This window comes from Zootermopsis nevadensis, unplaced genomic scaffold, assembly GCF_977971745.1.
Source record: "Zootermopsis nevadensis isolate Lab colony 2312 unplaced genomic scaffold, Znev_1.0 Znev_ptg000029l, whole genome shotgun sequence".
NCBI classification, from domain to species: Eukaryota; Metazoa; Arthropoda; class Insecta; order Blattodea; family Termopsidae; genus Zootermopsis; species Zootermopsis nevadensis.
In genome coordinates this window covers 14,893,421-14,913,358 of record NW_028259161.1, presented here as the reverse complement: position 1 = coordinate 14,913,358, position 19,938 = coordinate 14,893,421, and the positions used below count along the sequence as shown (strand labels likewise).

The following is a 19,938-nucleotide window of genomic DNA, read 5'->3' as shown; positions in this document are numbered from 1 at the left end:
ATTATATTACAATTTTATATTAATTTACGTAACGAATATTGTGTGTACTGGCCTGCTTCATACTGTAATGCTTGTTTCATAATATTTTTAACTTTGCAGCTAACAGTTTGCTAACTTATTGTTCTTTCATTTTTTTTGGTATCTACGAAATGCTCAATAGATCGTCTTTCTTGTTATAATCGCGGCTGTGCTTATACATCTGTGATTTTGACCACTGTGTGAAGTTGGCGTGTAGAATGAGGCAGCGTATTCTTTAAGCTAGTCTGTACAACAAGTAGAATTTTTTAAGTCTATATAGGTGTATATCTTCGGTTACATTCAACATATAGGTAAATCAGCTTGTTATATAATTTTAACATTGTTTCAAATAGTACGTGTGGCACGATAAAATTTATTAACCAATGGAAAGTCAAGGTCAAAGTCATGCGCGGCTTTGTGCATGCATTTGCGCGCGTTTTCATGAAGCGCCAAGATGGTGAGAAAGGAAACTTTGAAGGAGCAGTTTTCGTACCTTGGAGTTAGTAACGTACCCGAAGAAGTTCTGGGCAAATGTAAGTTGGTTATATTTAGAAATTTATGTTTCCAAAGGAGCATCTGATACAATTTTCCCACTTTAGAAGGCGATTACCTTGGAAAAAGCGGTGGCGCTTTGTTGGTAATTGCCAAGTATAAAAAAAATATTTATATGTTGCTATGTAATTTAATCAGCGACTGTAGGATATATACACATGTGTCGTACGTAGTCGCGTATTTGAAGCATTAATTGTGTTTGAGAAGAAAATTTATTTTCTGACCTATTTCAAAACTTTATGCCGGTTTGTTTTGTGTGGAAAAGTAAGCATGAGTTGTTTTAAAGAGGTTGAAGACGTGTTTGTTCCGCCGTTTAGTACTTGTTCGCTGATTGTTTAGCGTGGTAGCGCCGAGAAATTTTACCTGTTTCAAGTTAATATTATTAACAAATTAAAGGTTTTTTATCAGCGTTACAAACGAATGATTGTGTTTGTAGCACATGCATTTGTGTGATAATTTCATTTTGGACGTTCAGTTCTATTTAGCAGTTCAACCATGGTTTTGGAACTATTTATTTATGTTGAAATTCTATGTAAATTATACTCTGTATGGTTTTATGTAATATTTTTGTAATGAATGAAACACTGTCTGAATTTAAAGTTTCATTGTAGAAGTGGGATTGTGAGAAGCAGTGGATAGGAATTTCAAACTTTGCCCATCTTAGTGAAATTGCAAATGCATTGTTGGAATGAAAGTATATCATCCAAGTCATTCAGATTTGCCTGAATCTCTGTCTTATAACTGATTTCAGATGTGTGTTTGAACTGATCCTAACCCAAGTATTATAATTTGATTTTGTTTGGTTGTTTTTTATCCACTTTTGGTAATGTAAGGATTACTGTTCTACAGCAGTGATGGAAATTATTTTTCAGTTTTGAGTAGACACTTTATGTGCCCCAACGTTAACAAAGTTGACAACTTGATACTTGTATTTTGAACATGTAGGACTAGAATAGCTGTGCTAAGAGATGTGTTGACAGAAAGATGGATGTCTCCTGGGATGTTGCACTGTGTAGTCTGGTAGAAATTTACTAATTTTGTAGAGGTGCTTGCTGCCTGTGGCATCAGGGCTTTGATGATGGAGGCAGAATTATTATTTATGAATGGTGTACTGACATAAAAACCATTTGTGTTGATGGTTATTCAGGTTATTCCTAAAGACTTTCTTCAGCATAAAAATATAATAGACTCTAGGCTCAGGAGGCTTAATGACAGAAGGTAGATCAAAAATAATTCCAGATTTTTAAATTTTTCAAACAGTTCCTTTGCTGAAGTGACTGGCAGGAACAATAGTGGGTGGTGCGCAAAGAGAGAGCAAAATGCAAATTATGAAATTGCCTTAACTAGTAATATGTAGCATACTTTGAATGCTTATATCTCAATGCTTAAACACTTTGTTCTTGCTCTTTGGCATTGTCTTGGACTGGCATGCTGACATCTGCTTCATGCTTGATGTAACTGTATTCTTTAAATGCCACGTACACAAATAAGTGTACAACAAGTGGTTGAAGCTGTTTGGTTCGCAAGGGAATGTTGCAGTAGTTGAATAGATATGCGAAAGTGTCAGAAACCCAGCCGCTTTTGGTCATTATAAAAGTAAATTAGAGCTGTCCAATTATATGCCGAGTAGACACTTGGGGGGAGAGGTGGTATAGCTCCGACTCATTCTTAACCTTGGCTTTAGATGGGGATGAGTGGTTATCATCATGCCCTGGCCACACTTTACCCCCGGGAAAGGTCCCTGGTACTCATTTGACAGGCTGGGTGGGCCCCAGAACTGGTCTGAATGCAGAGGCTAAGAGGAAAAATCCCCTACCCTCGGGGGTTGAACCCCAGTTGTCCAGTCTGTGGCATGTTCATGGAACAGGGAAGGGTTGTGTTATTCTCTTCCTCTTATCTCAGAATCAGTTCATTTGAATTGTGTGCACAGAAAATGTTAACTGGTCACTGATGTCTTCTGGTGGGTGAGACATAATAATAATAAGAGTCTGATTGAAATCCACAAATTGTGTGTGGATTTGAAACGAGTATAAAATGAGAAAGGATCTTTAAGTTGTGGTCCACCAAGCTTTCCAGATTCCTGCTTCCAGTGATTACAGAGGTCCTATATTTCTTTGCAAAATAGGTTAGTTACTAGAGAAGAATTTGTAAGATGTGACTTCAAACCTAGTCATATAAATAATGTTAAGTGCAGGGGATGATTTGAGTTTCCAGCATTATTATTTCTTATTTATTTATTGCTGGTTCATTTCAGGAGTACCTTCACCTTTAATACCACACCCATTTGGCATCCATGTCAACCCTGAGATAATGCATGTTCCACCACTGACCCTAGTAAGCAAAATAACCATATTTATACCGTTGTAATACTCAAGGTGAGGGACAGTTAATAGCTGGTGCATCAATGGGATACTTGTATTAACACTCTGCTGCTCCCAGTATTTTAAATATATTCTGAAAAATAACTATTTAAAATTTTGTGTAGGTTTGTAGTAGTCAAGCACACATATTCTTGTGTTCTACTTATGAAGGAAACACTTGTGTAGCTCTTTCCTGCTTATTTGCTCAAAAGTCTTGATTATGTGTCTCATGAAATGTGAGTACTCTATTTTCAAATTTAAACATGAAATATTTGCAAAAGTATACTGTTATTGCCTTTTTATAGTAAGAATTTAACAGATAACATTTTACAGACACTGTCTGGTATTGCCAGATTTTTTATGGATGCGAGGCATTAGCGGACATTTTTGGTTTTAATAGACTTTATCTATTAAAACTGAAAATGTCCGGTAGTGGCCTTTGAATTTTTAGCATTTAACTAACTTGTCACATGGTATTGTTTTAACAAACCTTGTGTAATTTTAGGTGTTCATATTACTAATATATTTAATGGTGTTCCTAGTAGAAATGATGGTCTGAAAGTGCATTACTAGCACTGTAAAGCAACTAATTAAATTAAGGGTATGCTGTCTCTCATTATTAATCTTGCACACAAGACTCAGAAGTCCATGGACCTGCCATATTGTTTTTGGTGGCAAGGAATTCAAACACAAAAGGTAGATTGAATTGTAACTGATCCTGCCAGTCTAAAATAAAGTGTAAATTGATAATGGAGGGACTGTTAGGGAATTACAAATGTATCATGTATCATGTATACGTATACTGTGTCTCATAACATGAAATTTGTATGCTAGTGGAAGTTTGAGTTTGGGGGGAAATTGCCTAGAGGCATGTGAAACAGAATAATATGATGAAGTGATTGGTTAGTGGAGACAGCAGGCAGGCACTCATTGCTGCCTGGACTACCAAATAATGGATCCTGTAGATAAATTGAATCTTGCATGATAGGTGTTCATGCATTGGATGATAGGTTTCTAATTTTGTTAAGAATTACAGGGCACTGGTTCTATTAATAAACATGCTGGTTGATTTGTAATAACAGGCATTGTAACACAATTACAGTTGTGCCTAAGAATTTCCTGAATTGCATGTTTTTTTTAACTGTGGGGAGGTCAGTGATAGCTGACTCCTAATATGTTGGATTTTAGCAATGTGTAGGTTGATTGGTATTGGTGAAAAACATCTGTGCCGTTGTTTAGATTTGAGCCTAGGAGCACAGCCTTTGTCTGGCATATGATTGTGCATTTAACAATGCCAAGTTTTTTTCTTACACATCTTCAGAACTGCCCTGATGATGGAGACAGTGTGTTTATGTGAAGTGTTGATATCTACCCAAAAGTCCCCACATGGCATTACAACTCAGAAGACCAGTATAAACATTTTTAATGCTAGGAGAACCTCAGAACTTTAACAAAGTATAATTTAACCAAAGTAACTAGAGAGATAGTACGTAATGATTAGATGTCAGCATTATGTGTTTTTTTAGGGTGCTCTGTGTGTGTGGTGTGTAAAGAATTAACATTTAGAAGGAATTAGATACTCCCTTAGTACTTTCAAGTGATTGCCCATCTAACAAGTGGAATTTCTTCGTGGCTATTTGTCTTCAGCATCTGCAGTGGTAAAAAATATGTCAAGGTTACAATGGCAGGAATTCAGTTGTAGTTCAATTTTAGAAATGTTTGGAAATGTGCTATTTGTAAATACTTTGCCACAATAGTTTAGAAGGGTAGGTAATTTTGTTGGTGAGGAGATATGCACCTTGACTTTATCAGTTTTGGCCGAGAGGATGGAGGCAGTACAATATTCTGAAGTTTTGGCACAATAAAAACCTCAAATTTTATAAATGTGATCCCAGTGTCGATGGATAGTTGTTATTGCAGGTGAAGAGGTACACATCTTTAGTGGTGGGTGGCCTAAGAAATGCGTTGCCTTTTTAGGGTTTTTTTAGAAGGTGAGGGGGTACGTATTGAGGAGGAAGAGATTGTGGAGTTTCGTTTTGACCCCAGAAATGCCTGTGCAATGCAGTTAGAAGAGCCGGTATTATTATTTTATCGCAGGTGAGGAGATATGCAACTTGAATGGTATAGACGAAGAAGAGTTGGTGGAGGTATGGATGGCCTTCAGCGTGTCACAGCTGAGGGGTGCCGACCCTACGCTGGATACGCTCGTTCAGATGGAACGCAAAGAGTTCGGCAAGAAGCAGGATCATCAGCCCCAACCCCAGCAGCAGTCGTCAAGGTCACAAGAGAACACGCTTGTTATTTACGTGGGCAAGGAGTCCGGGTATCCTTTGTATTCAGTCGAAAAAAAATGTTGCGGAATTCGGAGCGTGTAGCGTTCTCGCAAATATCTGTATTTGTAGTGCAGACTTCGACATTTTACGACCCTTTTTTACTAGTAATACCTCTGGGATCTATACGGACGAGACAGGCATGCATGTTGCATTCCGAGTTTTGTTACATGTACAATAGCCATTTCAAGATGCCATTCAGTTATGGAGAATAACTGCCAATATATTTTGAAATAGTTGTGGCCAGCCTCTTCGGTATGCCGAATTTAAATTTAAATATGGAGGAAGATCTTGGCTCATTTGTCTATTTTCCTACTGCATAGTATAGTAGTATGGTGAAGATGAACTGGAAATGCTGTGTAAATAAGCGACCTTGCCCGTTTTTAAGGTATTTTCATAGCGTTTGCCAAGAGGGATTGTGGAGAATTACGGCGATATACGTGTAATGTCAGGAAGGTAATTAGTAGGATTTGATGTTTTTACGGCGGTGAGTCTAGATGGCTGTCTTCTGGGTTGTTACTCCTTGTAGTCTGGTAGAAGTTTACCTATCATCAGGCGATCATGGTAATTATTACATGCGTTTCTTCGTGATACGTTTGAAGACTGACATACGTATTTTCATTGCATGTGTCGTTGGGAAAACTACATGTGCTCAGAAGAGGGATATACATTTTCAAGTAATTGCGCGAAATTTTGTAGTCTTTGTGCTAGAGTTTCAATCACGTTATCAGGAATTTGTCTTTGCGGGTCAGCAGCGTATGGGCAGAAGAAAGCAAGTGCTTTGCGTCTGGTGGATTACCGCCTTGTTGCATAGCTATATGACGTTCGTTTCGAGCGAGTTAGCACATGGCGCGCCGTCAACTCTGGTTCGGATCCCGCTTTCTACTATCTTGGCCTTCGGTCGGATGGGGCTGCAGTTTGTTTTTACTTACCATGTCTGCTTCCCACCAAATCCTGTTATTGCATGTTGGTATCATCCTTGTTTTAAGCCCTACAGCCTAGTGACCATGGAATATTTATCAGTGTTCTAAAACTTTAAAATGCCTGCTCAGTTTTGGTGATTGTTGGTCTAATCCTTAACTAAGGTATAAGCGATGCTGAACTCGAAGATAACATTCTGGATTCATACAGCTCTACTCCTAAAGCAAAGGTGAGATTTTTGTATTGCTACTACAAAATTTAAGTGGAATGTTTTAATGATGTCGCCGCCATATTGTATGTGCCCTGAAGGCGCGCGCGGGGGGGGGGGGGGTGGAAGAAAATGAGAAGGTAGATAGATGCTCGAGACAAACCAGCCTCCAGGAGGAGAAAGACGAGGGGGATAACCAGTTCTGTTGGCAATGTTGCCAAGTTTTATATTGATTCTTAGGTATTGCGAACTGTTGAGAAAGTTGTGGCGTGGGTTCTCTTGCAGTGAGAGGTTCAGACCCAAAGAAGCCAAGGTCAATAAGCGGCATACACAACAGAAGGACGCTTTGCTTTACCTCTTACATTGTAGGGTTGTTTGGTATTGGAGGGGTCAGGCGGTGTCACTGGCAGGTCATTTCTGCTGTGTTGCCGCGTGCTTAGAGTGAGTGACCCGCTGTTAAAAAACAGGAAGGCTTGACAAATTATTGTTCTTCTCGTATGGAACGTCAGAGGTATGTTGAAAAAGATCCATTTTCTCAACGAGAATGGACTCATTCTTTACGTGTCAAAGTTAAGCATTTCGTTTTAGCGACATTAGATGTAAATGCTTGAAAGAAGTTACATGTATGGGACAGCAAGAATAAAAACCTTATTTGAAAATTCCGCCCTCCCCTCCACTCTTCCATCCGAATAACAGATTTCAAAAGCGAGGGAGACATTTTTGTATTTATACGTGTTTATAGGGGGAAGTTCCTAAAATATACATGAAAGTCGAATATCTGTGTCAGAAATAAAGGTCCTAAATATACATACTCCATTTATGTTTGTTGGTGCTAAAGATTTTTTGTGTAATTGCTGATTTTAGTTGTAAATTTGTATCAGGTCAGGTTATTAATTTTTATTTTCTTTTGTTTGCTTACATGCATAAGTTTCCATTTCAATTTTTTGTGAGATTTTTTAAGTTAAATTGTTACCCATATTTTCTAAAGTGTGCAGTATCTGTTGAGTAACAACATGGGAAAGGGTGGTTTATTTGGTATTAATGTGGATGATGCCAACAAGAATGTTGTTAGATTAATCTGTTTTGTCATTTTTGTGTGAAAAGTCTTTGAGGCCTTTGGTGGGCGTAGGTCTGGTACACGTGTTTTAGAAATTGTGACTAGATCTACACTCATCAAGGGAACCGAGGAAAATCACTGTGAACATGAATTCTACATTTTGTTGGTATGATGAATGCTTCTTTGAAATTAATGTTTATTTAATTGTAGTTAAGCCAGTATTGATATTAAATGTAGTGTACTTCGAAAATTTGCGTTGCCAACAAATTAACACATTTCTTGTGTTTGATGAGGCAAGTGAGTGTAACTGGTGAGTTTTCTGTTTAGTATTTTTCTCCCATATAGGTCTCAGCGACCTCTTAAAATCTATTGACCAAATTTTTTTAGGCATTTCTTGTGTCTCTCAAGAACACTCAAAACTGCTAACCATATCTCTCTTGACTAATCACCATAATGATAGATGTATAGATTAGATTACAAATTATGAAAGCCATCATTATGGAATTATCTCCAGCAGAGTTATCGACGGGGTTGGTTTTTAAGTTCTGGTACTAAGAAGTGAACGTGTTTATTAATGGGCAGTATAGGAATGTGTTATAACTGATTTTTTCACTTCTAATTTATTCTTTAGTTTGTGTAGATATTTGAAGATGTGTTGTGTCATCATGGTATTGTATGCACTGCGATAAGTAACAAACTTTATGGCCCTTAATGATGGTAATCATTATTTGGTTTATATTTAAGTGTATTGGAATTTTGTATTAATTATGCTTTGTACTTCATATCTAAACTTCTTACATAGCACCAATTAAAAGAGAACTGGTTACTGATGGCGGGTCTGGGTCTGGATGACGCGGCTTGAAGCGTGACTAGATCCATACTCGTCTACTGCAGTCAGTGCTTGCAACATCAGCGTGAAGGGTGTGCATTGTTGCCTGTCAAGAGTTTTATATCCTGGAGTTTTCATTGTCTCTTGAGTTGTGATAGTGTCATATTTCTGAGGCGGTTGTGTTTCTCACCCACAAACTTGAGGTAGGCTATAAATATTGGATTAGTTTGGAATGTGGAGTGGACCTGTCCATTATCAATTTAGGAGTATGCTTTGTTTACAAGTTTATTCTTTGGTTTTATGCTTTATACAGAAGTTTCTTAATGTTCATGGGCATTAACTGATTTACTAGGTCTTGGTAGTTTACATTTATAGAAAAACTGGCCATAGTTAATGCTTTAATGTGCAGAATTGTGTGTGCACATTGTGTGTGAGACATCGTATTAATGCCAAATTGAGTGCTTGGGAGAGAAATTTTTAATGCAAATGATACTATCTTGGAATCATTTCCCAACATTCTGTTAGAGTGAAAAAATTCATATCCTCTTCCCTCTGGTTGATTATATCATTCGTGTAAAGTTTTTTTAGCAGACAGTTTGTCCAAATACAGGACATATTGATCAGGTGGTTGACACTTCATATTTAGAAGGCCTAGGTTAGAATTGTTTTACTAACAGTCCCAGAAAATACTGTGCAATTTTAGAGTTCTCCTAGCTGTTCATAGTGTATGTGATGAATACATTACATTTGTTTACAATTTGTCACTCATTTCACCACAGATATTTTCAATGCATGGAAGCATAGTTCATGAAGTTGTCAATGATAAACAGAAATATGTTGTTTTACATTCTAAAATGTAAACATTGCACATTTTTATAAGATCTTTTACTATAATTTCAGGGCTTATAGTAAGTAGAGATACTTTTTGTTCTAACTGCCATGTTTATCTTATTGCTCATCGTAAAAAGTTAAAAATTGTACCTGTTTTAAGAAATTAAAAAGTATGCCTTGAAAGTTACAAAGTATAACTCTTATAGGAAGTTTTAAAGTGTGCATTTGTCCATACATTCTTGAGTTGAATCGTGTGGACAGAAAGACATAGCCAGCCCTATAAGGGTTCATGTCATGCGCATTGTGCAAAGAGTATTTCATAAAGCATAATTAATTTGACCTGAGTTAATGTTTATAATTTAGAAAAATAGAACATTTGCCTCATAATAAATGTATTTGTTGTCTTTTGATAACTAACTAAGAGCACAAAGTTGTTTCTTCAGCTGACCAGATTTCACTAGTATCTTTGGTGTAATGTCTGAAGACCAAAAGGGACTTGCATCCTCCTAAAGAGGATGTTATGTTTCAGTTGGAAGACATAATGTGTTCATGCTTTGAGAGTGACGAGCCATTAAGTAAAAGTGTGTGTTGTTATTACAGAACAAATGTGGAAGATATGATGATCACACGCCAGATACTAGGCCAGCACGTGGACGCAGCCCCAGGGCCACCTTCTCTCCTGCCAGCTTCTCACCTACTGTGTACGTAATGACGTGCGTTTTTATATGGCATTGTGAAAAGACCAATTGTGAATTTTCAGACCATTTCCTGTCTTCTTGTGCTTTAAATGCAGCTGCTTTTTGTTGGCAGTGCAACACCGTCCAGCAAATACAGGGCTCGCACAAACAAGGGTGATGCAGTGTGCACATACGGCGAGAAATGTAGAACGACGGACTGGTATCCAGAAAACACGGAGTTTCAACTAGTAATCCAGTTACCATATTCACACATGCCTTCCAGCACTTATTACATGTTCAACCAACTGCGAGACATGGCTCGAGTGCTAGATGAAATTGTTTATCACTTGGGGCAGGAGATAGTTAGCAAGTTTTCTTTGGAGGAGCCCCAGGCAGTAAATCTGCCTCATCAGGTAAAGGATTATGATGAAGGAAAAGCTGTGCAAGAATTCAGATTGATTAAAATAGTCTGGTATTTGGATATCACCATCTCAGTTCTTCCATACAAAACCATTATGATTTTAAAATGTATAATTGCTTTTCCATAAACATCTGATAATTTAACTCATAATGTTTACTGCTTTCCTAAAAGAATGTGTTTAAGATTAAAATCTGAACTCATTATAAGTTGATTTTTATGTATGTGTGGATGGGCATGCACATGATGTATCAAGTGGATATACCCATCTGTAAGAGTGAACACCCTAATCAGGCATAATATCAACATTCAATTCCCTAATAAGGTTTGTTATCACAGTTCATGTACAACACCCAGTCATGATGGGCCAGAGGATGGGCATGAAAGCATTGTTTGACAAATCAATAACTGTATATAAGTCTTAAGAACCAATAACACTAAGATAGAGGCCTGTAGAGATGTCCTAGCTGACCATATTGCACTAGAAGTTATCACACTAATTAGTGAGTATTGTTAACTATTCTGTCCTAAATGTTATTCTTTCAGCCTGGTTCTACAGTTAGAAGTGATAATTTACCATCAGAAAATAATAGTAAGATTGAAATAATAATAATAATATCAAAAATGTTTGGTGTGATAACTTATCGAATTCAAGGATTAGGCTGATGACTTGTTCTGGCTTCTGTGAATTCCGTCTGCCGGGATCTCTTTTCCCTTTGGGCTTATACCAAAGATCTTATTTTGGCACTTGTCCTTTCAGTCTTTCCACAAGTTTGAGCCAATTTTGTCTGTATATTCTTATTTTATCATTCATTATTTCCTTTTATCTTCATTCCTAATATTAACCAGCCTTGTGCATCCCTTTACAGATCTGAGGAATTACATTTCTGCTGTTTGTATTTTTTGCATGTGTCCTTTTTTCATTATCCAACATTCAATTTCATACAGTAGGGTACGAACAGCCGTCACTTGGTAAAATTTTATTTGTGTATTTTTTTGAGTTTTGCCTTTAAGTGTTACCCTAATAGTGCTACACATTTTGGAATTTTTGTATCTTAGCATCTATGTCAGTTTCCACCACGAATGTTACATCATAACCTAAATATTTAAAGTGGTTGACCTGTTTGAGTTTTGTTTTCTATCACAGTTTTTGTTTGAACTAGGTATTTCCCTTTAAAAGCCATTGTTTTGGTTTTATTCGTTGAGATCTTCAAATTATAGCTTTTGCATAAAAATGTAGGTGAAATACAGATCTTTGCAGTTCATGTTCACTTTCTTGAATTGCAATTTGGTTGTCTGCAAACAGCATTGTATTCAGGGCAGCCGTGACCTTTAACGATAATCCTGGACTACTTTTTGTCTTCTATTCTCAGGTGACATCTAAAGGGGAAAAGGGTTGGGGACACTACAGCCCTGATGCACTAACTAACTAGATGACTTACTGAACCCGAAGGTTCATCATCGAATTAACCAAAGCCCTCCACCGGACCCTGTCCTGGGCCAACGAAATCCAGTCTCCTTCAACTCCTATCTCCCATAGAGCATGCCTGAGATTATCCTCCCATCTACGTCTAGGTCTCCCCAGCGGTCTCTTCCCCTTAGGCTTCCCAACCAATACCCGGTGCACCCCTCTTGTCCCATCCATGCGCGCTACATACATCATTATGCAGTTTTCTCCATGCCCCATCGTCTTCTCTCTTAGGCCCAAATATCCTCCTCAACACCCTATTCTCAAACACCTGCAATCTGTGTTCCTCCCTCTGAGTGAGAGACCATGTTTCGCACCTATACAAAACAACAGGCAAAAGTATTATTTTGTATACTTTAATTTTCAGGTTCTTAGAAATCAGACGGGAAGCCAAAATATTTTGAATTGAGAAGTAGCAAGCATTTCCAGAATTTAATCTCCTCCTAACTTCATCATGAGTGTCATTTTGATTTGTTATTATTGTTCCCAGATATTTGAACTTTGTAACCCTTTCAAAGGACTTATTAGCTACCCTAAGATAATTTTGCCCGCCTGTCTGCTGATGACGAGATACCGACATGTACTTAGTTTTTTTCTGAATTTACTTGTAGCCTCTAGTAAAACATCTGCGTTCCTCTTTATTGTATTCATATCGTCCCCCAATAAATTAACATCATCAGCACATGCCCATAGCTGATGTCCTGCCTATCTTGGACTTTCCTGATGGCATATTCTAGCACATAGTTAAAGAGCAAGGGAGACAAAGCATCTCCGTGTTATAGACCGTTCTTGATGAAGAATGTCTCAGATATATATTTACCTACTCGAATTTTGCTACAGGTTTCATTTAAGCACATTTTTTTTATTAGACTCACTAGCTTCTTTGGTATACCAAATTCAGTAAGAATTTTATATAACACTTCTCGCTTCACAGAGTCATAGGCTTTTTTGAAATCTATAAATAATTGATGTACGGTCCCACTGAACTCCCATTTTTCCTCTAGTATCTGAGGAATGCAAAAGATCTGATTAATCGTTGACCTGTTTCGTCTGAACCGACACTGATAATCCCCAAAAATTTCATTCGCATATGGGGTTAATCTTGCCAAAAGATGATGTTTATGGCCTTTCCGAGTTAGGCACCGAGTCTTTTGTTGCCAACTGGGTGCTGGCAGCCCTGCCATCTTGGATTGTAAACACAGTTGCTGCCTGTGCACACAGAAACACGGATATAGATTGGAGTGCACGTGCTCCTCTTGCAGGTAGTGTTGGGGCTTATGGCATGGTCAGTGCTTACATGAACTCCCAACCAAGAGTTGGATCCTACGATGTCAAGAGAGTTGGTGGTTTTGAGATGATATACTGTGGTGATGCATAGCTGTATTGTAAGATATCCATGATGCATGGATGGAAAGAAATGCCCAGAAAAAGCATAAAAATACTAATTTTCTTTCTTTATTTTTAACGAGTTTTGACTAAAATTGATGTATGTGGAATAGAGGTTGCTGGTATCCATAAAATACAAGTATCATATCTCATGCATTACTTGCAGAAAACTCACTGATTTAGAGGAAATCGTCAGTAATGACAGTATCTACTGTTAGTGTCACAAAATGAGTTGTCAAAACTCTTGTGATTGTTCTTTCTATCTGTACTTGTACAAAGCTCTTAGTTTAGGATAAATGTTTGCATTACAGTACCTGTTGAAGTGTTTGTTATCGAAAACCTTGTGCAACCTGTACCACTTTGTCTTTCAGGTAAGTGTCATGTTGAGTGCTGAAAATTATCCAGTGTTTTGGTAAACATTGCATTTGCCATATTAAAGGTGTGTAATGGTAGGTGTTTGGACAGTTCTACCATTTCATATTTGCCCAGAAGGTGGCAACTGCATTGTTTGTCAAAACAGTAGATAGTCCTTAATGTTTGATGTTATTTATTACCTTAAGCTGAATCTGTACATTGAACTTGGCTATGAAAAGTAAGGACGAGAATTATACAAGTTTCTGGCAAAATTATGCATATTTTACTTTCACCTTACATTTTAGTTTATAAATTTAATGCTGAACTCTCAGGTTTGGTTGAGGTATTTAGTGTAAGAAGGTTGTTAAGTACAGTATGGTTCTTTACATTTGATTTCCTTATTAAGGACTGAAGTTACATTGTTGGGTGATTTGATGTATCTACACAGAGAGGTGTCCTATGAAAAAAAAAGTAGGCATTTGTTCATTTATGTGTTGCTTTTCCATGAGTACATTTAATGTACAGACTTGCAGTATTGAAGATGAACTCACTTTTGTGATTAAAATGTTAATCTTAAGAGTTCTGGGATTGTATTGTTACAGAGCCAGTTTGTTGGTGTGGGCAGGGTGTGCTGTGACAGTAATGGACGGCTTAATGCTAAGTCTATAGTACTTGAAAGCTTTGCTGGCAAGTCCGTTCCCATGGATTTATCACAAGTGGAAAATTTTTCGTTGTTTCCTGGACAAATAATTGTAGTTGAAGGGGAGAACCCACTGGGGAGTAAATTATGTGCTAAACAGATCTACAGTGATGCTTCCTTGCCATTTCCTCCAAAACCATCTCTGTCAACGGAAGAAAATGGTAAACAGGCTTGTGATTATCAACTGGCATGGCCAAACTGTACCTATGGTTTTGTATGGGTTTTAAAGTCTCCATAAAACACTTCACAAATTTGGGTCTCTTGAATGAATGTTTTTGCTCTGTTAGTATGTGGGATACAATAACATTTGTACAGTCAGTTTCATGTTCTCAACCTGCAGTGTAGTGCAGTCCATTGAGGTTTTCTTTTGTTTCAGGTCCAATGCAGATTGTTGTGGCAGCTGGTCCATTTACTCAGTCTGATACTTTAACTTACCAACCATTGCAGGACTTTGTGGAATATATTCTGGAACATAAGCCACATTTGGTCATTTTAATTGGCCCATTTATTGATGCCACACATCCTCATGTGGTTGAAGGAATGCTTGCAGAAACCTTTCTAGCCTTCTTTGAGAAGATTGTTGATGGCATCATGGAACCCTTGAAAAAGTAAGCCTTATAAGAAAATTGTGAATTTTGAATAGCCATCATTTCCATTTTATTAGATTTTGTTATGCTGTATTCCTCAAGCATTTAAATAGGATTGAGTGGAAATTGTGCAGAGGCAATGGGCTGGTCACTCACTACCCACAAACGCACACTTTAAAGACTAGGAAAACCTCCGAAAAGGAGGTGGCAAAGATCCACAACTGGGTTGTAGGGACAATGGAGATTATGCTGTATTTATTTTTATATAGACACCATTGTATATAATGTTTTTAGCCTTGTTTGTTTAAAGTATAAATAGATTTGAAAAATTGTCATGCTGTTTGTATATTTCTCCTTTTAGATTCTGAACCATTTGACTGGTTTGTGTGAAATGTGGTGTGATTATTTTGCCACTGTAGGCCACCACAATTTGTAATTTCCTACAGTTTTCAGTCGTACATAAGAACTTCGGAGGCAGCCGTAATAGTGCCGCTTAATTTTTTATCCTGGAAATATCATATTTATCCAGAAACTACATGCATGTTTTTTCATAAAGTGGATGAATGTCATATTAGAGGATTTGATTTGGGTAGTACGAAGTGCTGTGTGAGTGAATACACAGTATTAGATTTGGCAGCATTATTTGTGCTAATTGTATTGGCTGTTAGACATTAGCAAGAAGCTTGATATTTGGCTTTCCCTTTCCTGACTGCAAGGTGCAAGGAGTGTGGTGTATTCTTAGTTATCTTCACTGCAAGATGGTGTTGTATATATGACCGGCCTTGTCCTCTTCCTATTTTTTACAGGTACTACCTTAATTACATGGCTTTTGGCCATGTACATGATAACCTACCTCTTTTCGGTAATGTTACAACTTTCCAACTTGCATGCTACAATCTTAACAAGCAAAATGTATTGTCGTGACTGACGATGACATTCTCTTGGAATGGCCACGAGTGTGAAGTCCACCATATATGCTAATATCAAGGGTCAATTTCAGTATCCACATATTACCAAATAGGAATAAAATCAGTTGTCATGTGCCCATATAAGGCATAAGTTTGATGAGAAAGAACACTCTTTTCTGCCATTCAGAACCTCAGCACTCAGGTGGTCCTCAAGCCTGAGGCATTGAGACAATAGTTTTAATATAAAAAGGTCCAAGAAGCACCTCAGTTGAAGTCAAGATGAGTGTTGGCAACCATGTTGAATCTAGCATGAAGAGAGATTCATCTTATTATGTGAGTGTTTGATCACTTTTTCACTTGCCATTGGGCTAAGCCTGGTTCTACACAAGTAGTAATCATTGTGTTAGTAAGATGTGTTTTGCTAGAGGGAAAATAGTTCTTTCTTAAACGCAGACAGGACTGCTTAACATGCTTGATCGATGCTTTAGTGTTACTTGTTGTAAATATACCTCTATCTGTTATATTACTTAATTGTGAACTGTAATTATTCACTTAGGAAGCAGTTCATCTCTACCCATTTCCAACAATCACCTACCTCAGGTGCAGTACACAACAATTGTCTTTGCTATATATAGCATTCACATCTTTGATGTTCCTTCATTTTGAAACGAGTTTTCAGTGTTAGGATCAACCATAATTATTAAGGACTATTTCTGGCACATTATTATTCATAAACAGATTTCTGTGTATGGATATTTGGTACATTGCTTGTTTGATATTGTGTAGCATTTTATGAACATCACTGCTTAATAAAATTGTCTTTGTTTCATCTTTGGCAGTATAATATACTCCTTTTATCCTCCCCAAGTTGTTGAAATATGAGTTTCTCCAGTGTTGCTACTTTGGTTTGGAAATATGTAAGCCCCATGTTCTTATGGTTTTAGGCTGAATACGAAAGTGCTGATGGTTCCTTCTTGTCGCGATGCCCATCACCATGCAGTGTATCCAGTTCCACCATATGTGCTTCGGAAGCAGTATGCAAAATTAACTTTGGCTCCTGATCCTTGTGTAGTGGATATCCATGGTCTTACAATTGGTGTAACATCTACAGATGTATTGCTTCATTTGGGAAAAGAGGAAATATCTCAGTGAGTTGACTTTTTGTTTGCAAAGACTAGACTTCCACAGAAAGAAAAGTAACATAGAATAGACATTAGTGTGACCATTAACCACTCCCCTGATTATCCTGAGATATCTTGGGTTGGTGGTTGCTCAAAAATATTAACTTTTTCTTTCCTATTAATTCAAAAATGAGTTAATTCCGAGTTTTGAAGAAGATTCATATATCAGGCTGTAGTCGGTAAATGATTGACTGCTGTTCTCTCATAAGCCGCGTGTGTATGTATTTTTATGCTAGATTGCAAATAGGAGAATTTATGCTTCTATAGTGTGTCATAAGTAATGGTGTTTGTAGCATTGACATTTATTTGCTGCGGTTATGAGGAAGCTGATTTTTGCAAACAGTGGAGAGTGGTTCTACTATAACTTTGGATAATGATCATAAATTTGTATCACATTTCTGGAAAAAATTATTTGAGAAGCAGTTAAATAATCTATAAAACAAAATGATTTTTGTTGAAAGGCATTAGGAACAAGTGTTTATTGCATTGGAAAATGCTTGGTATTTCCTAAAGATGATGACAAATTAAGGACGGGTTTTGAGGTTTTTGCAGTAATGTCCTTTGATTTTGGTCATCTGGGTAGTACATCTTGCCCCATCCATGTGCGCCACATGACCCGCCAATCTCATTCTTCTTGACTTAATCTGAAAAAACATGTCTGTGAAGGATATATCTCCCAATTACTAGATTGTAAAATTATTTAATGGTATTGACCAAGTTGACTATATCCCACAGTATTTGAGAGGTGCTGTATACAGCTTGGAGAAGGAGAGTAACTATTGTGGTTATAAAAGAAACTAATCAATAGAACACATTCTTCAACCTTGTAATCCTGGGAGTCTCGGGTTCGATTCCCGGCGGTGCCCGAATTTATAACTTGTGTTGGGCAAGGCCGCGGTCTAGGCAACACGGAGTTTTCCTCCGGGGGCTTCCCCGGTTTCTCCGTGGCATCCCAACAATTACTCCATTCACACACAGAAGAAGGCAATGGCAAACCACTTCTGGATCATCTGCCAAGAACATATATGAACAGGTCCCAGTCCGAGAAAAGGATGGAAGGATCCTGTTCATATGGACCTGTCGTCAGACAGAACACTAAATAAATAAAAAAAATTCATATTAAATGTAAGTGAACATAATACACAGTGCCCTGAAATGTTTTTAAATTTTACCATGGTCTTCATTTGTTTCTGCTGCATTCTGGTATATCTCAGGATCTGGTGTACTGCAGAAGGAATGGTACCATTTCAAGTATTAGCTACTAATTCCATGTACAGGGATGCAAGATACTTCCCAAATTATAAGTGCTTTCGGAAGAGTGTTTACTTAGCAAGCACAAGTCAATTCATCTCAGATGATACCAACATTTACAACTTCATAATGAACTTACAGGAACTTCCTGTCTGCTGTGGTACAGATATGAATTTGAACATTTGCAGCATGATGATAGAGGGGTACTGCAGTCAGTGGAGATTGGTAAAAGTGAAATCGCCTATTGCTTAAGTTGACAGTTATGCCATGGTGTGCACTGATCATAGATCAGCTGCATTTTATGAGAATGAAAATGCTTATTTAAGTTTTTTCTGTTGAATTGCAATGTTTTATAAAAGCTTCAACAAATGCAAATCATATGACAGTTTATAAATTGATGTTTTTGCAGCATTTTTCTGAAGTTCTGTGTTTTTGTGTATGTTGCAGGTTGCGGTTGGGGTCAGACAGATTAGGACGCATTGCTGGCCACATCTTATCCCAACAATGTTTCTATCCCTTGTATCCACCAGCAGAAGAAATTAATCTTGATTTAGAGTTATGGGCAAAATATGCATCACTGGAAGTTATGCCACACATATTAATCCTGCCTTCAGACCTTCGTTGCTTTATTAAGGTGAATTCTCCAGTACAAGCACCTATGAAGTGCAGTACTTTGCTTAGTTCAGTCTTCTGTCATCACTTGCATTTATTACCACGTGACAAATATTTGTTTAACTGGGCCCATGCAGTCACATGAAACGTGATGCTGTTTTCTTCTATGTTGTGTCTTGCGGGTGGTGCTATTCACCAGTCCCAACATGAATAGGTGTCAGTCTTTGTCTCAACTGGTTCCTAAATTTTGGGAAAGTATTCCTGAAGGAAGTCCTATGATGCTTGTGTCCAAGTGTAGATTGTCAGTACTCTTTGCAGTTTCAGTTCATCTAGTCTTGTGAAAATATAGTTTGAAATGGATGTCATTACGTGTTGAATTTGCTTCTGTTAAATAAATTGTGTGTGAAGATATCCGTCTTCTGGGTTATTGCGCTGTGTAGTCTGGTCAATGTTAACCAACGTTTCAGAGGTCATACTGCCTCCGCCCTGATGACGGAGGCAGTATGACCTCTGAAACGTTGGTTAACATCGACCAGACTACACAGCGCAATAACCCAGAAGACGGATATCTTCATACTCACCGCTGTGAGAACCTCAAGTCTTACAAATTGTGTGTGTTTATTTGAATTTAAGTTTGTATGGTGAAACTTCTTATTCTTTTATTAGATGTAAACTTCTTATGTACTTTGTCTCTTCTTAGGTTTTTGTGCCATATTTATTAATTAGATTTTTTTGTGTTACAGAACTTGAATGGCTGCATAACTGTTAACCCTGAGCATTTGGCCAAAGGTTTGGTTGGTGGTAACTTTGCGCGTCTGGAAGTGTCTTGTGTTAAAGGAGATGTTAATGTCAGTGCACAGGTAGTAAAAATATAAAACTGCACTGGGCGTATTGCTGGCTTAATTTTGTGATTTCTCGTGACTGACATCTTTGCCACTGCGAGTATCAATTACCTCTAGTTTCACTATATTTAATTTAAAGCATGCTGTTGTAATAAACATCTTATTAGGCTTGATTTGTGGTGTTAAACTTGCCTCTTCCCCTTGTCCTTCACAAAGAACAAATAACTTGCTAGTAATGTTTGTTTAATCACCATTGTGGTCTAGCGGTTAGAACACTTGCCTTGTGATTCTGGGGTCCCGGCAGTAACTTGTGTTGGGCAAGGCCGTGATCTAGGCAACACGGAGTTTTCCTCCAGGGCTTCCCCGGATTCCCAATAATTACTCCATACACACAGAAGAAGGCACTTCTGTATCACCTGCCTAAAAAGCATATGAACAGGTCCCAGTC

The 19,938-nt window shown here is 37.6% G+C and overlaps 1 protein-coding gene across 5 annotated transcripts; it reads left to right on the top strand.

The window, feature by feature from the left end:
• The first annotated feature begins 193 nt into the window (after nt 1–193).
• On the top strand, nt 194–19,663 carry PolA2 (DNA polymerase alpha subunit B). 5 transcript variants are annotated; one of them, XM_087358068.1, is made up of 12 exons: nt 195–551; nt 2,825–2,904; nt 5,028–5,253; nt 6,350–6,410; nt 9,707–9,807; nt 9,917–10,196; nt 13,367–13,426; nt 14,012–14,270; nt 14,486–14,717; nt 16,549–16,752; nt 18,484–18,670; nt 19,392–19,663. In XM_087358068.1, exons 3-12 carry the CDS (start codon nt 5,084–5,086, stop codon nt 19,521–19,523), a joined length of 1,686 nt encoding a protein of 561 aa, XP_087214194.1. In that variant the 5' UTR covers nt 195–551; nt 2,825–2,904; nt 5,028–5,083; the 3' UTR covers nt 19,524–19,663. The 5 variants fall into 5 exon arrangements, with proteins under 5 accessions (XP_087214195.1, XP_087214192.1, XP_087214194.1 ...); XM_087358069.1 differs by lacking the exon at nt 2,825–2,904 and having other exon boundaries at nt 194–329; XM_087358066.1 differs by lacking the exon at nt 2,825–2,904 and having other exon boundaries at nt 194–551.
• Nucleotides 19,664–19,938: the final 275 nt, after the last annotated feature.